The sequence below is a fragment of the Lolium perenne genome, chromosome 5 (genome assembly GCF_019359855.2).
Source record: "Lolium perenne isolate Kyuss_39 chromosome 5, Kyuss_2.0, whole genome shotgun sequence".
Classification (NCBI taxonomy): domain Eukaryota; kingdom Viridiplantae; phylum Streptophyta; class Magnoliopsida; order Poales; family Poaceae; genus Lolium; species Lolium perenne.
In genome coordinates this window covers 48,125,066-48,138,797 of record NC_067248.2, presented here as the reverse complement: position 1 = coordinate 48,138,797, position 13,732 = coordinate 48,125,066, and the positions used below count along the sequence as shown (strand labels likewise).

General features: G+C 50.2%; 1 protein-coding gene across 1 annotated transcript; it reads left to right on the top strand.

Annotated features, from left to right (window-relative positions):
* The first annotated feature begins 248 nt into the window (after positions 1-248).
* Positions 249-1,113, top strand: LOC127304607 (pectinesterase inhibitor 28-like). Its single transcript, XM_051335248.2, has one exon. The coding sequence runs from the start codon at positions 345-347 to the stop codon at positions 1,002-1,004; it is 660 nt and encodes a 219-aa protein (XP_051191208.1). The 5' UTR covers positions 249-344; the 3' UTR covers positions 1,005-1,113.
* Positions 1,114-13,732: the final 12,619 nt, after the last annotated feature.

The window sequence follows — 13,732 nt, the reverse complement described above, 5'->3', positions numbered from 1 at the left end:
TTACTGAACCATTGATTTGAAAAAAGAAAAAGTTACTGAACCAACAACATTTTCTTGTGAACATGTATATCTGGACCAACGAGGAGATGTGTGATAGATGATTGATCACATGAAGCAAGCTAGCCGACATATCCGAAAACAAAGCGTCGACCGTCGCTCGTGAACTCGTGAAGCAATGGAACGAATCCGATCCGACCACAAACAGATGGCAGCTCTCATTCTGATTCCTGAGGCGGAGAGGTTAGAGGAGTGCATATATATACAGTCCACTGCTGCCAACAATTTGCCCTGCACACACACCACTGACAGAGATTTTGAGAGATACAGCGCGTAGCTTGGCAGCAATGGCGCCGGGCTCACCGGCTGTACTACCTCCAGTGCTAGCGCTGCTCCTCGTCGTCCCGCTGGTCGTCTCTACTGTAGGCACATCACCAACATCGACAGTGCCGACAATTCGATCTCAGCGTGGCAAGCCGAACACCGTCACCTCGCCGCCGCTGGTGCGCGCCCTGGTGCAGTCCACCTGCAACGCCACCACCTACTACGACCTCTGCGTGGCCGCCATCGTCGCCGACCCCTCCAGCTCCACCGCCGACCTCCGCGGCCTCTGCGCCATCGCCGTCTCCGCGGCCACCGCCAACGCCTCCGCCACCCAGGCAGCTCTGGCCAAGAACGCCACCACGTCTGCAGGCTCTTCACGCTCAGAGCGGCTGCCGGGTGGCGGTGTTGGGCGCGCGCAAGCGCAGGCGTCGCTCCTGTTGCGATCCTGCGCGGGCAAGTACGGCGAGGCACGGGAGGCGCTGCTGGAGGCCCGGGAGTCGGTTGGGGAGGAGGCGTACGACTACGCGTTCGTGCAGGTGAGCGCGGCGGCGGAGTACCCGGCTGTGTGCCGGACGCTGTTCCGGAGGAAGCGGGTGGCGTACCCGGCGGAGCTGGCCAAGAGGGAGAAGGCGCTGGAGCACCTCTGCACCGTCGCCATCGACATCATCACGCTCCTATCCTAGCTCTTCCTTCATCGAATCCATTCAGTATCGTGTCGTGTGTGCATGTATCAAATCCGTCAATAGTTTGGCATGCAGATCTTGTATGGGCTTTCTTTACAAATCTGTAGTATCAGAGCTTTCTTTCCCTACGTGTAGGATTAGAGCATCTCCAAGTCGCGTCCTCCAAACCGTCCACCAAAGGAATTTGGGACATGAAGGATAAAAAATCGTTCACGGCCGCACGCTCCAAAGACCTTTTTTGTCCAGCGCGGTCCAATACGGTGTCCGGCGACCCGAACCCGTTCCCGCCACATAGGGGACGCTCCGGACACGCTGGACACAACGAAATGAGAGACGAGGAGGCGCGGGCCTGACACGTCAGGGGGTCGGACGCTCAACCGCCACCTACATAGCGACGGTGCAGTTGCCGGAAAGGGGAATCATTGCATTGGCAACCGCGTTGACCGACGCGCGAACCGCCGGAATGGAGCTCGAACTCCGCGGAAGAGCAACCGCCGCTCTCTTCGACTTCTGCGCCGCCGTTCATCCGCGTTCAATAAGACCCGTACGTAGGCGCTTTCGGATCTACAATCGGCCACCGTTCATCCAAACCTCACGATGAGCGACCTCTCTCAGCTTCCATCAGACACCGACAACGAGGGCAAGTCTACAAGATGGCGCCATTGGTGGGACAGAGTCGTGACGCCCAACATCGACGATGATTCCCCACCGCCGCTAGACAGCGCGGAGGAATGGGAGGCCTTGGAGGAGGAGGCGGAGGAGGAAGGGTCTGAGGAGGCGCGGCGGCACGGGCGAAGGCGGAGGCGGACGCGAATCCGAAGGCCAAGGCGCAGCCGGTGAGCACTGTCGACGACGAGAAGGACACAAGTTCCTCCGACGCGTCGACCGACACCGCCTCTTCGAAAGAGGTGACGAGCAGGAAGCGCCACCGCGAGGACGACGAGGCGGGGCCATCAAAGAAGAAGAAGTAGTTTAAAAAATTTATTTGTAATTTGATTATGTTTTTTCGAAGTTTTTATATGTAATTTGTTTATGATGCACCACTTTGAATATTAGTACAGCAATATTAGTACATGGTTTTCTTCTATCTATTAAAATAAAATACAGTGTTTTAAAGTTTTGGAGACGCGTTTGGAGGACGCGGCTGCGAAACGACGTCCTCAAACGCGACACGAACGAAACACGTCCCCCAAACGCTCGATCCGACGCCGTTTTGGGGACGGTTTGGGGGGCGCGACTGGAGATGTTCTCGCTCCTCTGAGTTGAATCGTATGCCTAGTTCTCTCGGTCCTACGCAGTTTGGCATGAGATCTGAGAGCAGCGTTTCTAGCGTGCACGGGGCATTCCGTGCACGTCTTCACCGCCAATTTCATTGTATTGCTTTAAGATTAGCACACAACAATTTTTACATGAGTGTCTACTGTCTACCCACACTAGTACCCTCTCTCTTATTTGTTTGTACAGAGATTTAATTTCTAGTGTAAAATTTAAAAGAGCCATATTTATTGGAATATATACTCGATTAACGATCTGTTTAAATACGTGTATTTATTTCGATGATATTTTTTAAACAAGCCTAAAAAAGTTTGTTTTGACAAAATTCAAAATTTTGAATTATTAAACACATTAAATTATCATGTTACAAAATGAAACTCAATAAAACTTAATACAAAAAATTTGTGTATCCAAACTGAACTCTGAGACAACTACCAAATATTTTGTAACTCTGATAAACCAAGTTTGAATCAGACTGAAACAAATTGTTTGAGAGAAAATATCATCAAGTTTTAGTAGTAAGTTTTATCATGTTTCACAAGTTGATTTACAAAAATAATCAAAATATATTTAATATTGGTCTCATTTTGAAGCTCCCTTCATTAGAAACTTAAATATTCAAACGGTTTACAAATTAAATTTCAAACTCAAAATCTAGATATATTTTAAATTCTAGAACATGATGTAATAGTGGGGGTGAGATAAAGAAAGAATGAGAGAAAACATGGGCCCGTGCAGGGGATGTCTCGTGCGCAAGAGACTTCCATTTCTCCATGAGATCTTGTAGTATAAGTTATCTTTACAAGATGCTGTAGTATTTGAGTTGGATCGTATGCCACATTGCCATGTTACGTCAGTCCAAATCAAACACCACGTGAGCGTAGATTTGAACGAAATTAAATCATGAGCGACAAGGACTAGCTGGTAATATATGGGGGACAAGGGCAGTTAATGAAAAAGTCTGGCCCTGAACTCGTTTCTTTGGACATCATCTGCATCTTGTCTCTACTGTTTGGACATGAATCAATTTTCGCAAATACCCCATTCCTATTGCATGGGACATACGTGTGTACATTTTGTGGTCATACCACAAGCATTACATTTATTTTGGTGACCCCAAACTCAAGTACAAATGTACAATACACACCGTGAACGTTGATAGTCTGATAGAGAACTATATCAGGTAACTTAATATTAGGACAGAAAATATTGAAGTTCAGAAGGTAGTCTGACGTCAGGTAGTCTAAACACTTGAGTTATGTCAAGGCAGTCTAAAATTAAACTACACTAAGGTATAAAAATTGAGTTACGTCAAGGTGCATCGCCCCCTCCATCTATGCGCTCTCCAAGCGGAAGAATTGGATTGTTCGAAAATCCATCACCGACAATGTTTGGGTCTTTCACCTTGATACTTCGGCGGGTCTCTCGGTCCATCACCTGAATGAGTTTGTGTCAAGCTTTGGTTTTTTACCTCGCGGCTAACCATCCTCGACGTTGTACCAAACTCCATTATTTGGAAGCTTACCGACAATGGGGTCTACTCTTCTTCTTCGAACTACAATGCTCAATTCGCCGGGACTATTCGCTCTTGCATGGATTCCACTGTTTGAAAGGTTTGGGCCCCTCCCAAATGCAAGATCTTCGCTTGGCTTATCATCCAAAACCGTGCGTGGATGGCGGACCGCCTTGAGAAGCGAGGTTGTCCCAATGGAAGAGTTTGCCCCCTTTGCAGATGTCATGATGAGACGGCCGCTCACCTTCTCTTCAGGTGCCACTTCTCCATACGCATTTGAAACATGGTTCAAAATTGGCTCCACATCCAAGACTTTCTCCCCTCTTTGTGGGACGGTTTTGACAACCTCGAGATTTGGTGGACCTCTATCGCTTTCGCGTTCATGTGACATTCCGTACACGTCTTCGCTGCCAATTCCATTGTGTTGCTTTAAGATTAGCTCACGACAATCTTTGCAAGTGTCTACGGTCTACCCCACACTAATACCTTTTTTGTGAAACACAGTACAGACGTAGACGCTCATATATACGCACATACACTCACCCTTATGAACGCACACACACACACACCCTACCCCCTATGAGCACCTCCGAGATACTGCGTCCAAGAAACTTCATCCGACGGGTCTTGAGATTGACGAAGTCACCACAGGCGCCTCGCTGTCGACGGGAACGTCGCCTCCCACTGAAGAATATTCCGCCTTTAATGAGACATCAAAGTGTCAAACCTAGGGTTTGAACTCTGGTGGGCTAGGGGTGCCACTGCCCTCCTAACCACTCAACCACAGGTTCGTTCCTAACAATCTGTTTAAATACATGTATTCCTTTCGGCGATATCTTTTGAACATGCCTAAAACAAGTTTATTTTGACAAAATTCAAAATTTAAATTATGAAACACATTAAATCACCATGTTACAAAATGAAACCCAATAAAACTTCATACATAAAATTGTGTATCCAAATTGGACTCTGAGATAACTTTTTTTTTCGAAATGGGAGCATCGCCCAAGCCTCTGCATCCAAAAGATGCACACATCTTTTCTTTGTTAAATTATTCGCAAAGCCTTACAAGGAAGATACAAAGATCAACTCGAAGCCACCTTTCCAGCGACAACTCGCTATGCCTACAAGAGAAATGAAGGGGTTGACCATGAATAGGGTCATTACCCTGACAATACACCAACGCACATCATCTAAAACTGAATGTCTTCCCAAGCCGCCCATTGGCGGGTGAGAAGCACAACCAGTCAAGCGGACTCTGAGCGCACGCCAGTACACACGCCACAAAAATCGCTACCGCCGTCTTCTTCACACCCATCTTCAAGAGGGATCACCGCATTGACCTTGACAGACCTGCCATCGATGTCACCATGACGCCAGAAAGCTCCACCATCCTGCACGCGTCCAGCAGTCCGCACCCGTCTTCGATACCCTGCTGCTCGACGCCGCCGAGAATCATCGATGTCAACGTGGTAGATGAACATCACTCCAATCCACCTCTATCTAGCCGCTGCTCCAAAAATGATGCCCCAAGATCATCCAATCCGGGAGACCCGGATCTAGGGTTTCCCCCGGAGCAGCACGAGTGAGTATCCCCAGACTGCGACGACGATGCCTTCGAGAAGGTTACGACGCGTGATGTCGCCATCGCCCGCCACGACCAAGGTCGAATCACGGTTTTCACCGGCAGCCGCGCATCCCCAACTCGCTTCTAGAACTAGATGTGAGATCAGGAGATTGCCACACCCAGCCCCAATCCGGCCGGCCACCTTCGACGGAGAAGATGGTCACCACCACCATGCCTAGGGCTGCTGCCCTAGGACTCCTCATGATGCAAGAGCAGCTAAGTAGCGCCTCACCGCCGTCGTAGGACGCTTGCAGATCGGCGCCATGACCGCCGCCTCCTAGCACCGCCGCATCCGAGAAGGCCAGGCCGATCCGCCGCCACCGTGCCCACCGATCCGCAGCCGAGGAGAAACCGCCGCCGCCACGCCACCAAGGCTTTGCCTGGCAGCGCCTAGGGCAGCGGCGGCGGGGGAGGAAGGCGCACGGGGGCGAGAGGAAGATGCGTCAGCGGTCGCCCTGGCGCGGCACCGCCGCGCGGGGGCGAGAGGTTAGGGGTCGAGGTTAATGGGCGAAGACTCTAAGATAACTACCAAATATTTTCTATATCTGATAAACCAAGTTTGAAACAGAGTGAAACGAATTGTTTTAGAGGAAATATCATCAAGTTTTACTAAGTTTTATCATGTTTCACAAGTCAATTTTAAAAAATTATCAAAATATATTCAATATTGGTCTCATTTTGAAGCTCCCTTCATTAGGAACTCAAATATTCAAACGGTTTACATATTAAATTTCTAGTTCGAAATCTAGATATGTTTTAAATTCTAGAATACAATGTAATAGTGTGGGTGGGATAAAGAAAAATGAGAGAAAACATGGGCCCGTACAAGGGAAAACATGGGCTCGTGCGTGAGAGACTTTCATTTCTCCATGAGATCTTGCAGTACGAGTTTTCTTTACAAGATGCTGTAATATTTGAATTGGATCGTATCACTACGGAACCAGTCAAGGCACAGCTTGCCTTGCCTTCGGTACAGGCTTGTGCCGACGGCTGCTGTCTTCGGCACAATAACGCTTTAGCATAGGCAAAGTTTCCGTCGGCATAGGCTGGCCATCGGCACAGCATCCTGTGCCGATGGCAAAGCCGTCGGCATAGATATAACGCCGTTTGGTAATTCTTGCTTTTTTTCAAAAAAAAATTTAATTTTTTTTAATCTTTCACATGCACCATTTTAACTCTAAATCTATACCTAATAATAAAGGAGCTAAGGTTTCTGCCAAAATTTTCGTCCAACATTTATTTGGACCAATTTGTCCTTCCACCAAATCGCATAATACATCAATTGCCATGTACCAATTCGCTCCTTTTTCTATCGCTGAGCTATTCCTCCCTCCTGAGCCGGGCTGACCATTCTTCCTCGAGGGGCCCGTATATGCATCAATCAATGGGCCGGTTCGCTCAGATCTACCCTCGCGCTAGCCTTTGCTATCCATCTGACATGCTAAAATATTTGTGTTTAATAGTCCCACCACGCTCTATCATAAAGAAATCGTCCGATTTATATACGTAAACTTTCCTCAAATTAACAAGCCGCCTCACTAAGATTGGATTAACAAGGAATTAAGGCAATGAGCGATCACGGAAGCAAAGGACGGCGAGAGATTGAAAACAACTGAAACAAAATCAGAGTAGAGAACGAGGGAGCGCTGGGGGGTACCGCTTTTGACCGCCTGACCTGAGCGGGACGTCCGTCTGTGCCCTCGTGCACGTTAGTCAAACGAAATTGTATCACAGGGGAACCCTAATGGCATCTTTGAACAGACAAGCTACTTTATAAAACTACTTTAATCACAGATGACGCCGGTATCTTCTTTAATCAGGGAGGCTGATGTCCTCCGGCTTCTTTGGGCGTCACCTTCGTCTTTTACGTCACGGCTTCGTTTAAAGCCACTTTGCTTAGCTCATTTTTGTCTTCTAGCTCCTGAAGGAATCTTTGACCAGCTTGCTCATACCGGTAGTCCGGTGTCTTGTTAGCTCATTCCGGCATGTCCTTCTTTGGGCATACCGGTATAGGCTTCCTTCGCCAAAAGCCTAAACTGACAGTCCGGAATGAGGATCAAACCGGTATCTTGATGGCTCAAACCATCCGGTTTGGCATGCCTTTGGCATACCGGGGGTCATCCCCCCCAACATTAGTCCCCGAAGCTGGTATAGTCCGGAGGATTTTATCCGACGGTTCATGCCAGGTTCTTTTCTCACAAGGTACCAGTTTGATCCTTCCGGTATCCTGTTCAGAGATGCCGGCTTCTTTGCCTTGGCCTTTTTCTACTATCTTCCGGATCTCTCCGGTATCTCAAGTTATACTCATACCCTTTTTTCTTTGCAAAGTGTTTCCGATATCTTCTCCTCCGGTATCCTTGACATTTACTCCTTCCTCGGCGAAGTCGAGAACTTCTAGGGTGCAGTGCCTGTCAGAGACATGCGCACTGTTTCTGCCGTGTTAGTGTTAGTGGTCACTTCGGTTCGGCTTCTGCGCCAGCATTTAATGTGCCACACCGGATCCTTTTGGCCATTCTGGATCCGTGCGGCGACCCTGTGGCCTCTTAATTTCGTGCGTGTATCTTCGCGCCACATGGCGGCCCATGAGGCGAACCGCCGCGGCCCGACGGTTTCCGGCACACTTCCTCTTCTCTCTTTATAAGGGCAGAGCAGTTCATCTTCATCCCCTTCTTCGCATTCGCCCCCATTCCAGAGCACTTCGAGCCCTTCGCCCCTTGCTTTCTCGTCGCCGCCGATCGCCGCCAGAGCCTCGCTCCCGACGAACCTGCGCCGTTCTCCTTGCCGTGGTGAAGCTTTCCACCGCGCCAAGTTCCTGCGGTGCTTCCTCTCAGCCGCTCCTTCAAGCTTTCTCTGGCGGACTCCGCTGCTCTCCGTCGCCGGCCCTCCTCGACGTTCAGGCCTTCGCCATTTCTCCAGCGAACCTTCCCTTCGCGTCTCCCGCAGCCTCAGGTGAGCCCCAATGCTTATTTGATTTCTTTCTCTTGCTTTCCAGATCTTGGGTTGGTAGGATATTTACTTCCTCTTTTCTTTCGCTTTTCTTCTTACTCGTAGATCTTCGCGCGAGGGTAGTTCTTGGGAAACTTGTTTTTCGAGTAGATACAGGGGCTTCTCAGATCCGCATGTCCACAGAGGAGTATCTTTCCTCTTTATCCTCCGGTAATCAGGAAAATAGTGCTTCCGACGGGCTAAGCGCAAATCTAGCCCGGATGGAAATTGATGCCGGCCAAGACCAAGAGGCCGGTAGCTCTAGCCACGGCTCCGGGATAGATCTATCCAAGAAAACACGCGGGGCTTGGAGGGGTTCCGATGTTACTCAACACGAGATCGACTAGCTCCGCCGGTCTAGGAGGATACCGGAGGGAGTATCCAGCCGGCTTCCTGGCGATGAAATCGAACCGGTACTCAATCCCGGTGAGTTCGTGGTTTTTCTTGCTCACTTTGAGCGCGGCTTCGGCCTTCCAGCCTCCGACTTCTTTCGCCAGTTCTTAAACTTCTACCAGCTTCAGCCTCACCATCTTCCCGGCAATGCCGTTTTCTATCTTTCTTGCTATGTTTCCTTTATGGAGGCATACATCGGCATCCGCCCCACCCGCGAGACTTTCGCTCGCTTTTTCTCTCTTCGGATCAATTCGGTCCAGGGCAAGGAAATTCCTAAGCCCAAACCCCCCGTTCAATGCGGGTCTTGCATTATCGGCTCCCGCCAAGGGAGCCCCTTTTTTAAGTTCTCTGGCCTTGAATCTTGCCGGTTGTGGAAAACAACGTTCTTTTACGTGAAGAACGACGGCGCCGCGGATCTCATCAACCTGTCGGCCTTTAACCCGGCGCCGCCCACCAAGGTCAACTGGGGCTACTACCCTGGGTCGAATCACACCGAGACGAACCAGGTGGTACGCTTCATGGAGAAGCTGATGAAGGAGACCAACATTTGTTCTGACGACATCATCCGCACTTTCATCTCCCGCCGGGTGCTTCCCCTTAAGCGGCGGGCTCACAAGATGAGCGAGATGTATGGTCCCGGCGATCCCACCAAGATCACCGGCCTCCCTCTGAGTAAAGCAGATGTTGTTCTCAAGGCTAAGCAAATCTGCCAAACGGACATGCCGAATGACTGGGAGTGGGGCTTCTTGCCTCTTAGCTCCACCAACCCCCCAACTCAGGAAGTAAGAAACTGTGCAACCCGGGCTGAGATACCGGTAACCGCTGCGTTGTGGCTAACCATTTCCTTTTTTGTTGTCAGGCCAAGGACCGCTTCCCTCGCATCGAATCGGACAAGCGAGTTCCCGTCCGGAAGCGCCCCCTGGACAAGGTTGACCCAGATCCTTACATCCATTGGCAGGACCTCAAGATGGGCAACGCCTCGCGCCTCGGTAACGCTCCGCTTGAGGCTTCCGATTCCGCTGATGATCTCATTATGCTTGAGGTAGTTTTCCCTTCCGGCCTCTTATGCTTTTACTGTTATTTTCCTGCTGTAGATACTTCCTCAGCTGGCCCCCAATCACAGGTCCATGAGCATGCGATTCCTCTGCAGGCTGAGGTTGGCCAGGAGTTCCTGGACAAGCTCGCCGCTGGGAGCAAGAAGAACAAGGCCCCGTCGACAGATGCCGGTTCAAGCCAGGCCCCTCCTGCCAAACGTTCCCGGACGGAAGTCCTCGGGGGGAAACAAGTAGGCACGAGGCACTACAAGGGGAAGACCATGCCGGTTTCTTCCGGGTAAGTTTTTGTTTCTCTGCTCGCTTGGCTTTTCAGATTTTTCCTTCCGGTTGCTTTTCCTTATCTTTTCTCTTTTTTGTTTTCCTCAGTCCTGCGCTTTCGCTCTCCAGGGGCTCTGCCGGTTCGAAGCCGGTGAGCTCCGAAGGAACGGCCAGGACCTCTTCTCCTCCTCGTTCAAGCCCGGTACCTTCTGGTACCGGCAACCCTTCTGCCTCCCCTCTGGGAGGCGCACCAAGTGCGGGGCGCGCGGCCCCTACAACTTCTGATCACCGCGCGGAGGATGACTTTGTCTCCCCTCCTGACATGGAAGATACCGGCGCCAGCAACATCGGCGCCGATCCTGAAGCTGCCGGGCGGGCGGGACCTCAAGTTCCTCCCGTCCAGAAAGAAAAGAAGAAGAAGAAGAAGAGTTCACACTCTTCTCCCTCCAAGACCGCGCCGGAAACTTCCGTGCCGGCAAGCTCTATGCCACCACCAGAAGCTCCCATTCCTGAGTCCACTGGGGCTACACCGACGCCACCGCCAGAAGTTCATGTTCCTGAGGCAACTGGGGCGATGCCAACGCCGCCGCCGGAAGCTCCGATGCCGCCGCCAGCTCAAGGACCTCCCGCGGCCAAGTCAGCGCCGCCGCCAGCAGGCGCCAAGCTCCCTGTGTCTGAATCTTTACAGGGAAAGGCGACGGCTTCTGGCCCGCAGCCGCTGGTTCTGCACACTGGCCACGCCGCTGTTGTGGCCGGAGAGAAGGCTACCGGCCTGCTTGGCCGGATCACGGAGCTCAGGCGCGAGGGCCGCGAGCTGGGACACTTCCTTGGCTACGCCGAGAAGTGGAACCAGGCGGATATCTCCACGGCTACGCGCGGCGTGTGGAAAGACCGGCTTCCAATCGTCGATCCGGCCGGCCCCAAGAGCACTGAAGAGCACTTCATGCGGCTCAGGCGAGCGGTGAAGGAGTGATACGTCCAAAACGTATCTACTTTCCCGAACACTTTTGCTATTGTTTTGCCTCTAATTTGTGTATTTTGGATACAACTAACACGGACTAACGCTGTTTTCAGCAGAACTGCTCTGGTGTCTCGTTTTTGTGCAGAAATCCAACTTTTGGGAAAATCCTCGGAATTTATGCGGAAGGGCCTATTTTACCAGAATATTGACGGAGCCAGAAGGGCAAAGGAGGTGGAGGCCCGAGGGCCCCACACCACATGGCGGCGCGGCCCAGGGGGGGCCCGCGCGGCCATGTGGTGTGGCCCCCTCGGCCGGCCTCCGACGCCCCCCTTCGGACTACTTATTGGTTTCGACCTGAAAACGCACAGAGAGAAGTCGACATCGCCAGAAACCCTCCAGAGAGCCGCCACATCGCGAAACTCCGTCTCGGGAGTCAGAAGTCTCCGTTCTGGCACTCCGCCGGGACGGGGAATTGGAGGAGATCTTCACCGCCATCACCGCCAACGCCTCTCCATCGACCAGCAATGTTTCCCCCATCCATGTGTGAGTAATTCCCCCGCTGTAGGCTGAAGGGGATGGTAGGGATTGGATGAGATTGGTCATGTAATAGTCATAAGATTGTTAGGGCATAGTGCCTAGTATCCGTAGATGTCACTTTTATGATATTGTTGCAACTTGTTATGCTTAATGCTTGTCACTAGGGCCCGAGTGCCATGATCTCAGATCTGAACATGTTATTGATTCATGAAGATATTCGTTGTTTATGATCTTACCTGCAAGTTGTATACACATGTCGCTGTCCGGAACCAATGGCCCCGAAGTGACAAGAATCGGGACAACCGGAGGGGATGGTAGTGATGTGAGGATCACATGTGTTCACGGAGTGTTAATGCTTTGCTCCGGTACTCTATTAAAAGGAGTACCTTAATATCCAAAGAGTTTCCCTAGAGGCCCGGCTGCCACCGGCTGGTAGGACAAAAGATGTTGTGCAAGTTTCTCATTGCGAGCACGTACGACTAAATATGGAACACATGCTTATTGATTGATTAGTACTTGGATACCGTTTTATTATTATCTGCAAATGCCCATGCTTTGATTGTTACATGAGTTTCTCTCATCCATGCAACGCCCGTTAAATCCGTCCCTGTGCCTACAGTATTTTAATCCTGCTGTTTACTATAATCACTACTGCTGTCTTTATTTCACCGCTGTTGTTATTTCACTATTTCTACTGCCATAAAACTGTTACTACTGATAAACTCTTGCGAGCAAGTCTGTTTCCAGGTGCAGCTGAATTGACAACTCCGCTGTTAAGGCTTACAAGTATTCTTTGTCTCCCCTTGTGTCGAATCAATAAATTGGGTAATACTTCCCTCGAAGACTGTTGCGATCCCCTATACTTGTGGGTCATCAAGACTATTTTCTGGCGCTGTTGCCGGGGAGCATAGCTTTATTTGGAAGTTCACTTGGATTGATATTGTTCGCTGCAAATTCTCCATTATGGGTAAACCTCGCGATACTAAGATCGCCATATTACCATCCACTACAAGAAAAGGTACAACTCTTAGTACCTCTGCTGCTCTTGATTCACCATCTGTGATTGATAAACTTGTTTCACCACCACATGCTTCACGTGCTGGTACTTCTGCCGAATCTGAAAATTCTCATAATATTGATAATGTTTCTGCTGTGCTTGATGATAGTGGTTCATTGGGATCTTTTCTAGATGCTACAATTGCTAAGTCTAGACAAATTGAAAATACTGAAACTCCTAATGAAAATGCTACTACACCTGTTAAATCACCTGAACTTGATTATTGTAGTGATGATCTTGATGAAGATTATGTAGAGCTTGATGATGATTTTATTGAAAAATGCAATGCTACTACTGATGCAAGAAAAATTAAAAAGTTGCTTGCAGAACATGCTGTTAGATATAAACCATCTCCTGATCCTAAATTTGCCACATCTCCTATAAATATTAGGGATAAAGATTATGATTTTTCTCTTGATCTATCTCATATAGCTATTGTTGAGAAAACACCCTTTTGTGGTACTGAAAAAGAAAGTGCTGTTGAACACTGATACGTCCAAAACGTATCTACTTTCCCGAACACTTTTGCTATTGTTTTGCCTCTAATTTGTGTATTTTGGATACAACTAACACGGACTAACGCTGTTTTCAGCAGAACTGCTCTGGTGTCTCGTTTTTGTGCAGAAATCCAACTTTCGGGAAAATCCTCGGAATTTCTTCAGATGGCCCTATTTTACCAAAATATTGACGGAGCCAGAAGGGCAAAGGAGGTGGAGGCCCGAGGGCCCCACACCACATGGCGGCGCGGCCCAGGGGGGGCCCGAGCGGCCATGTGGTCTGGCCCCCTCGGCCGGCCTCCGACGCCCCCCTTCGGACTACTTATTGGATTCGACCCGAAAACGCACAGGGAGAAGTCGACATCGCCAGAAACCCTCCAGAGAGCCGCCACATCGCGAAACTCCGTCGCGGGAGCCAGAAGTCTCCGTTCTGGCACTCCGCCGGGACGGGGAATTGGAGGAGATCTTCACCGCCATCACCGCCAACGCCTCTCCATCAACCAGCAATGTTTCCCCCATCCATGTGTGAGTAATTCCCCCACTGTAGGCTGAAGGGGATGGTAGGGATTG

Excerpts from the sequence above, each read along its gene's own strand:
- LOC127304607 (XM_051335248.2), top strand. The coding sequence starts at position 345 with ATGGCGCCGGGCTCACCGGCTGTACTACCTCCAGTGCTAGCGCTGCTC.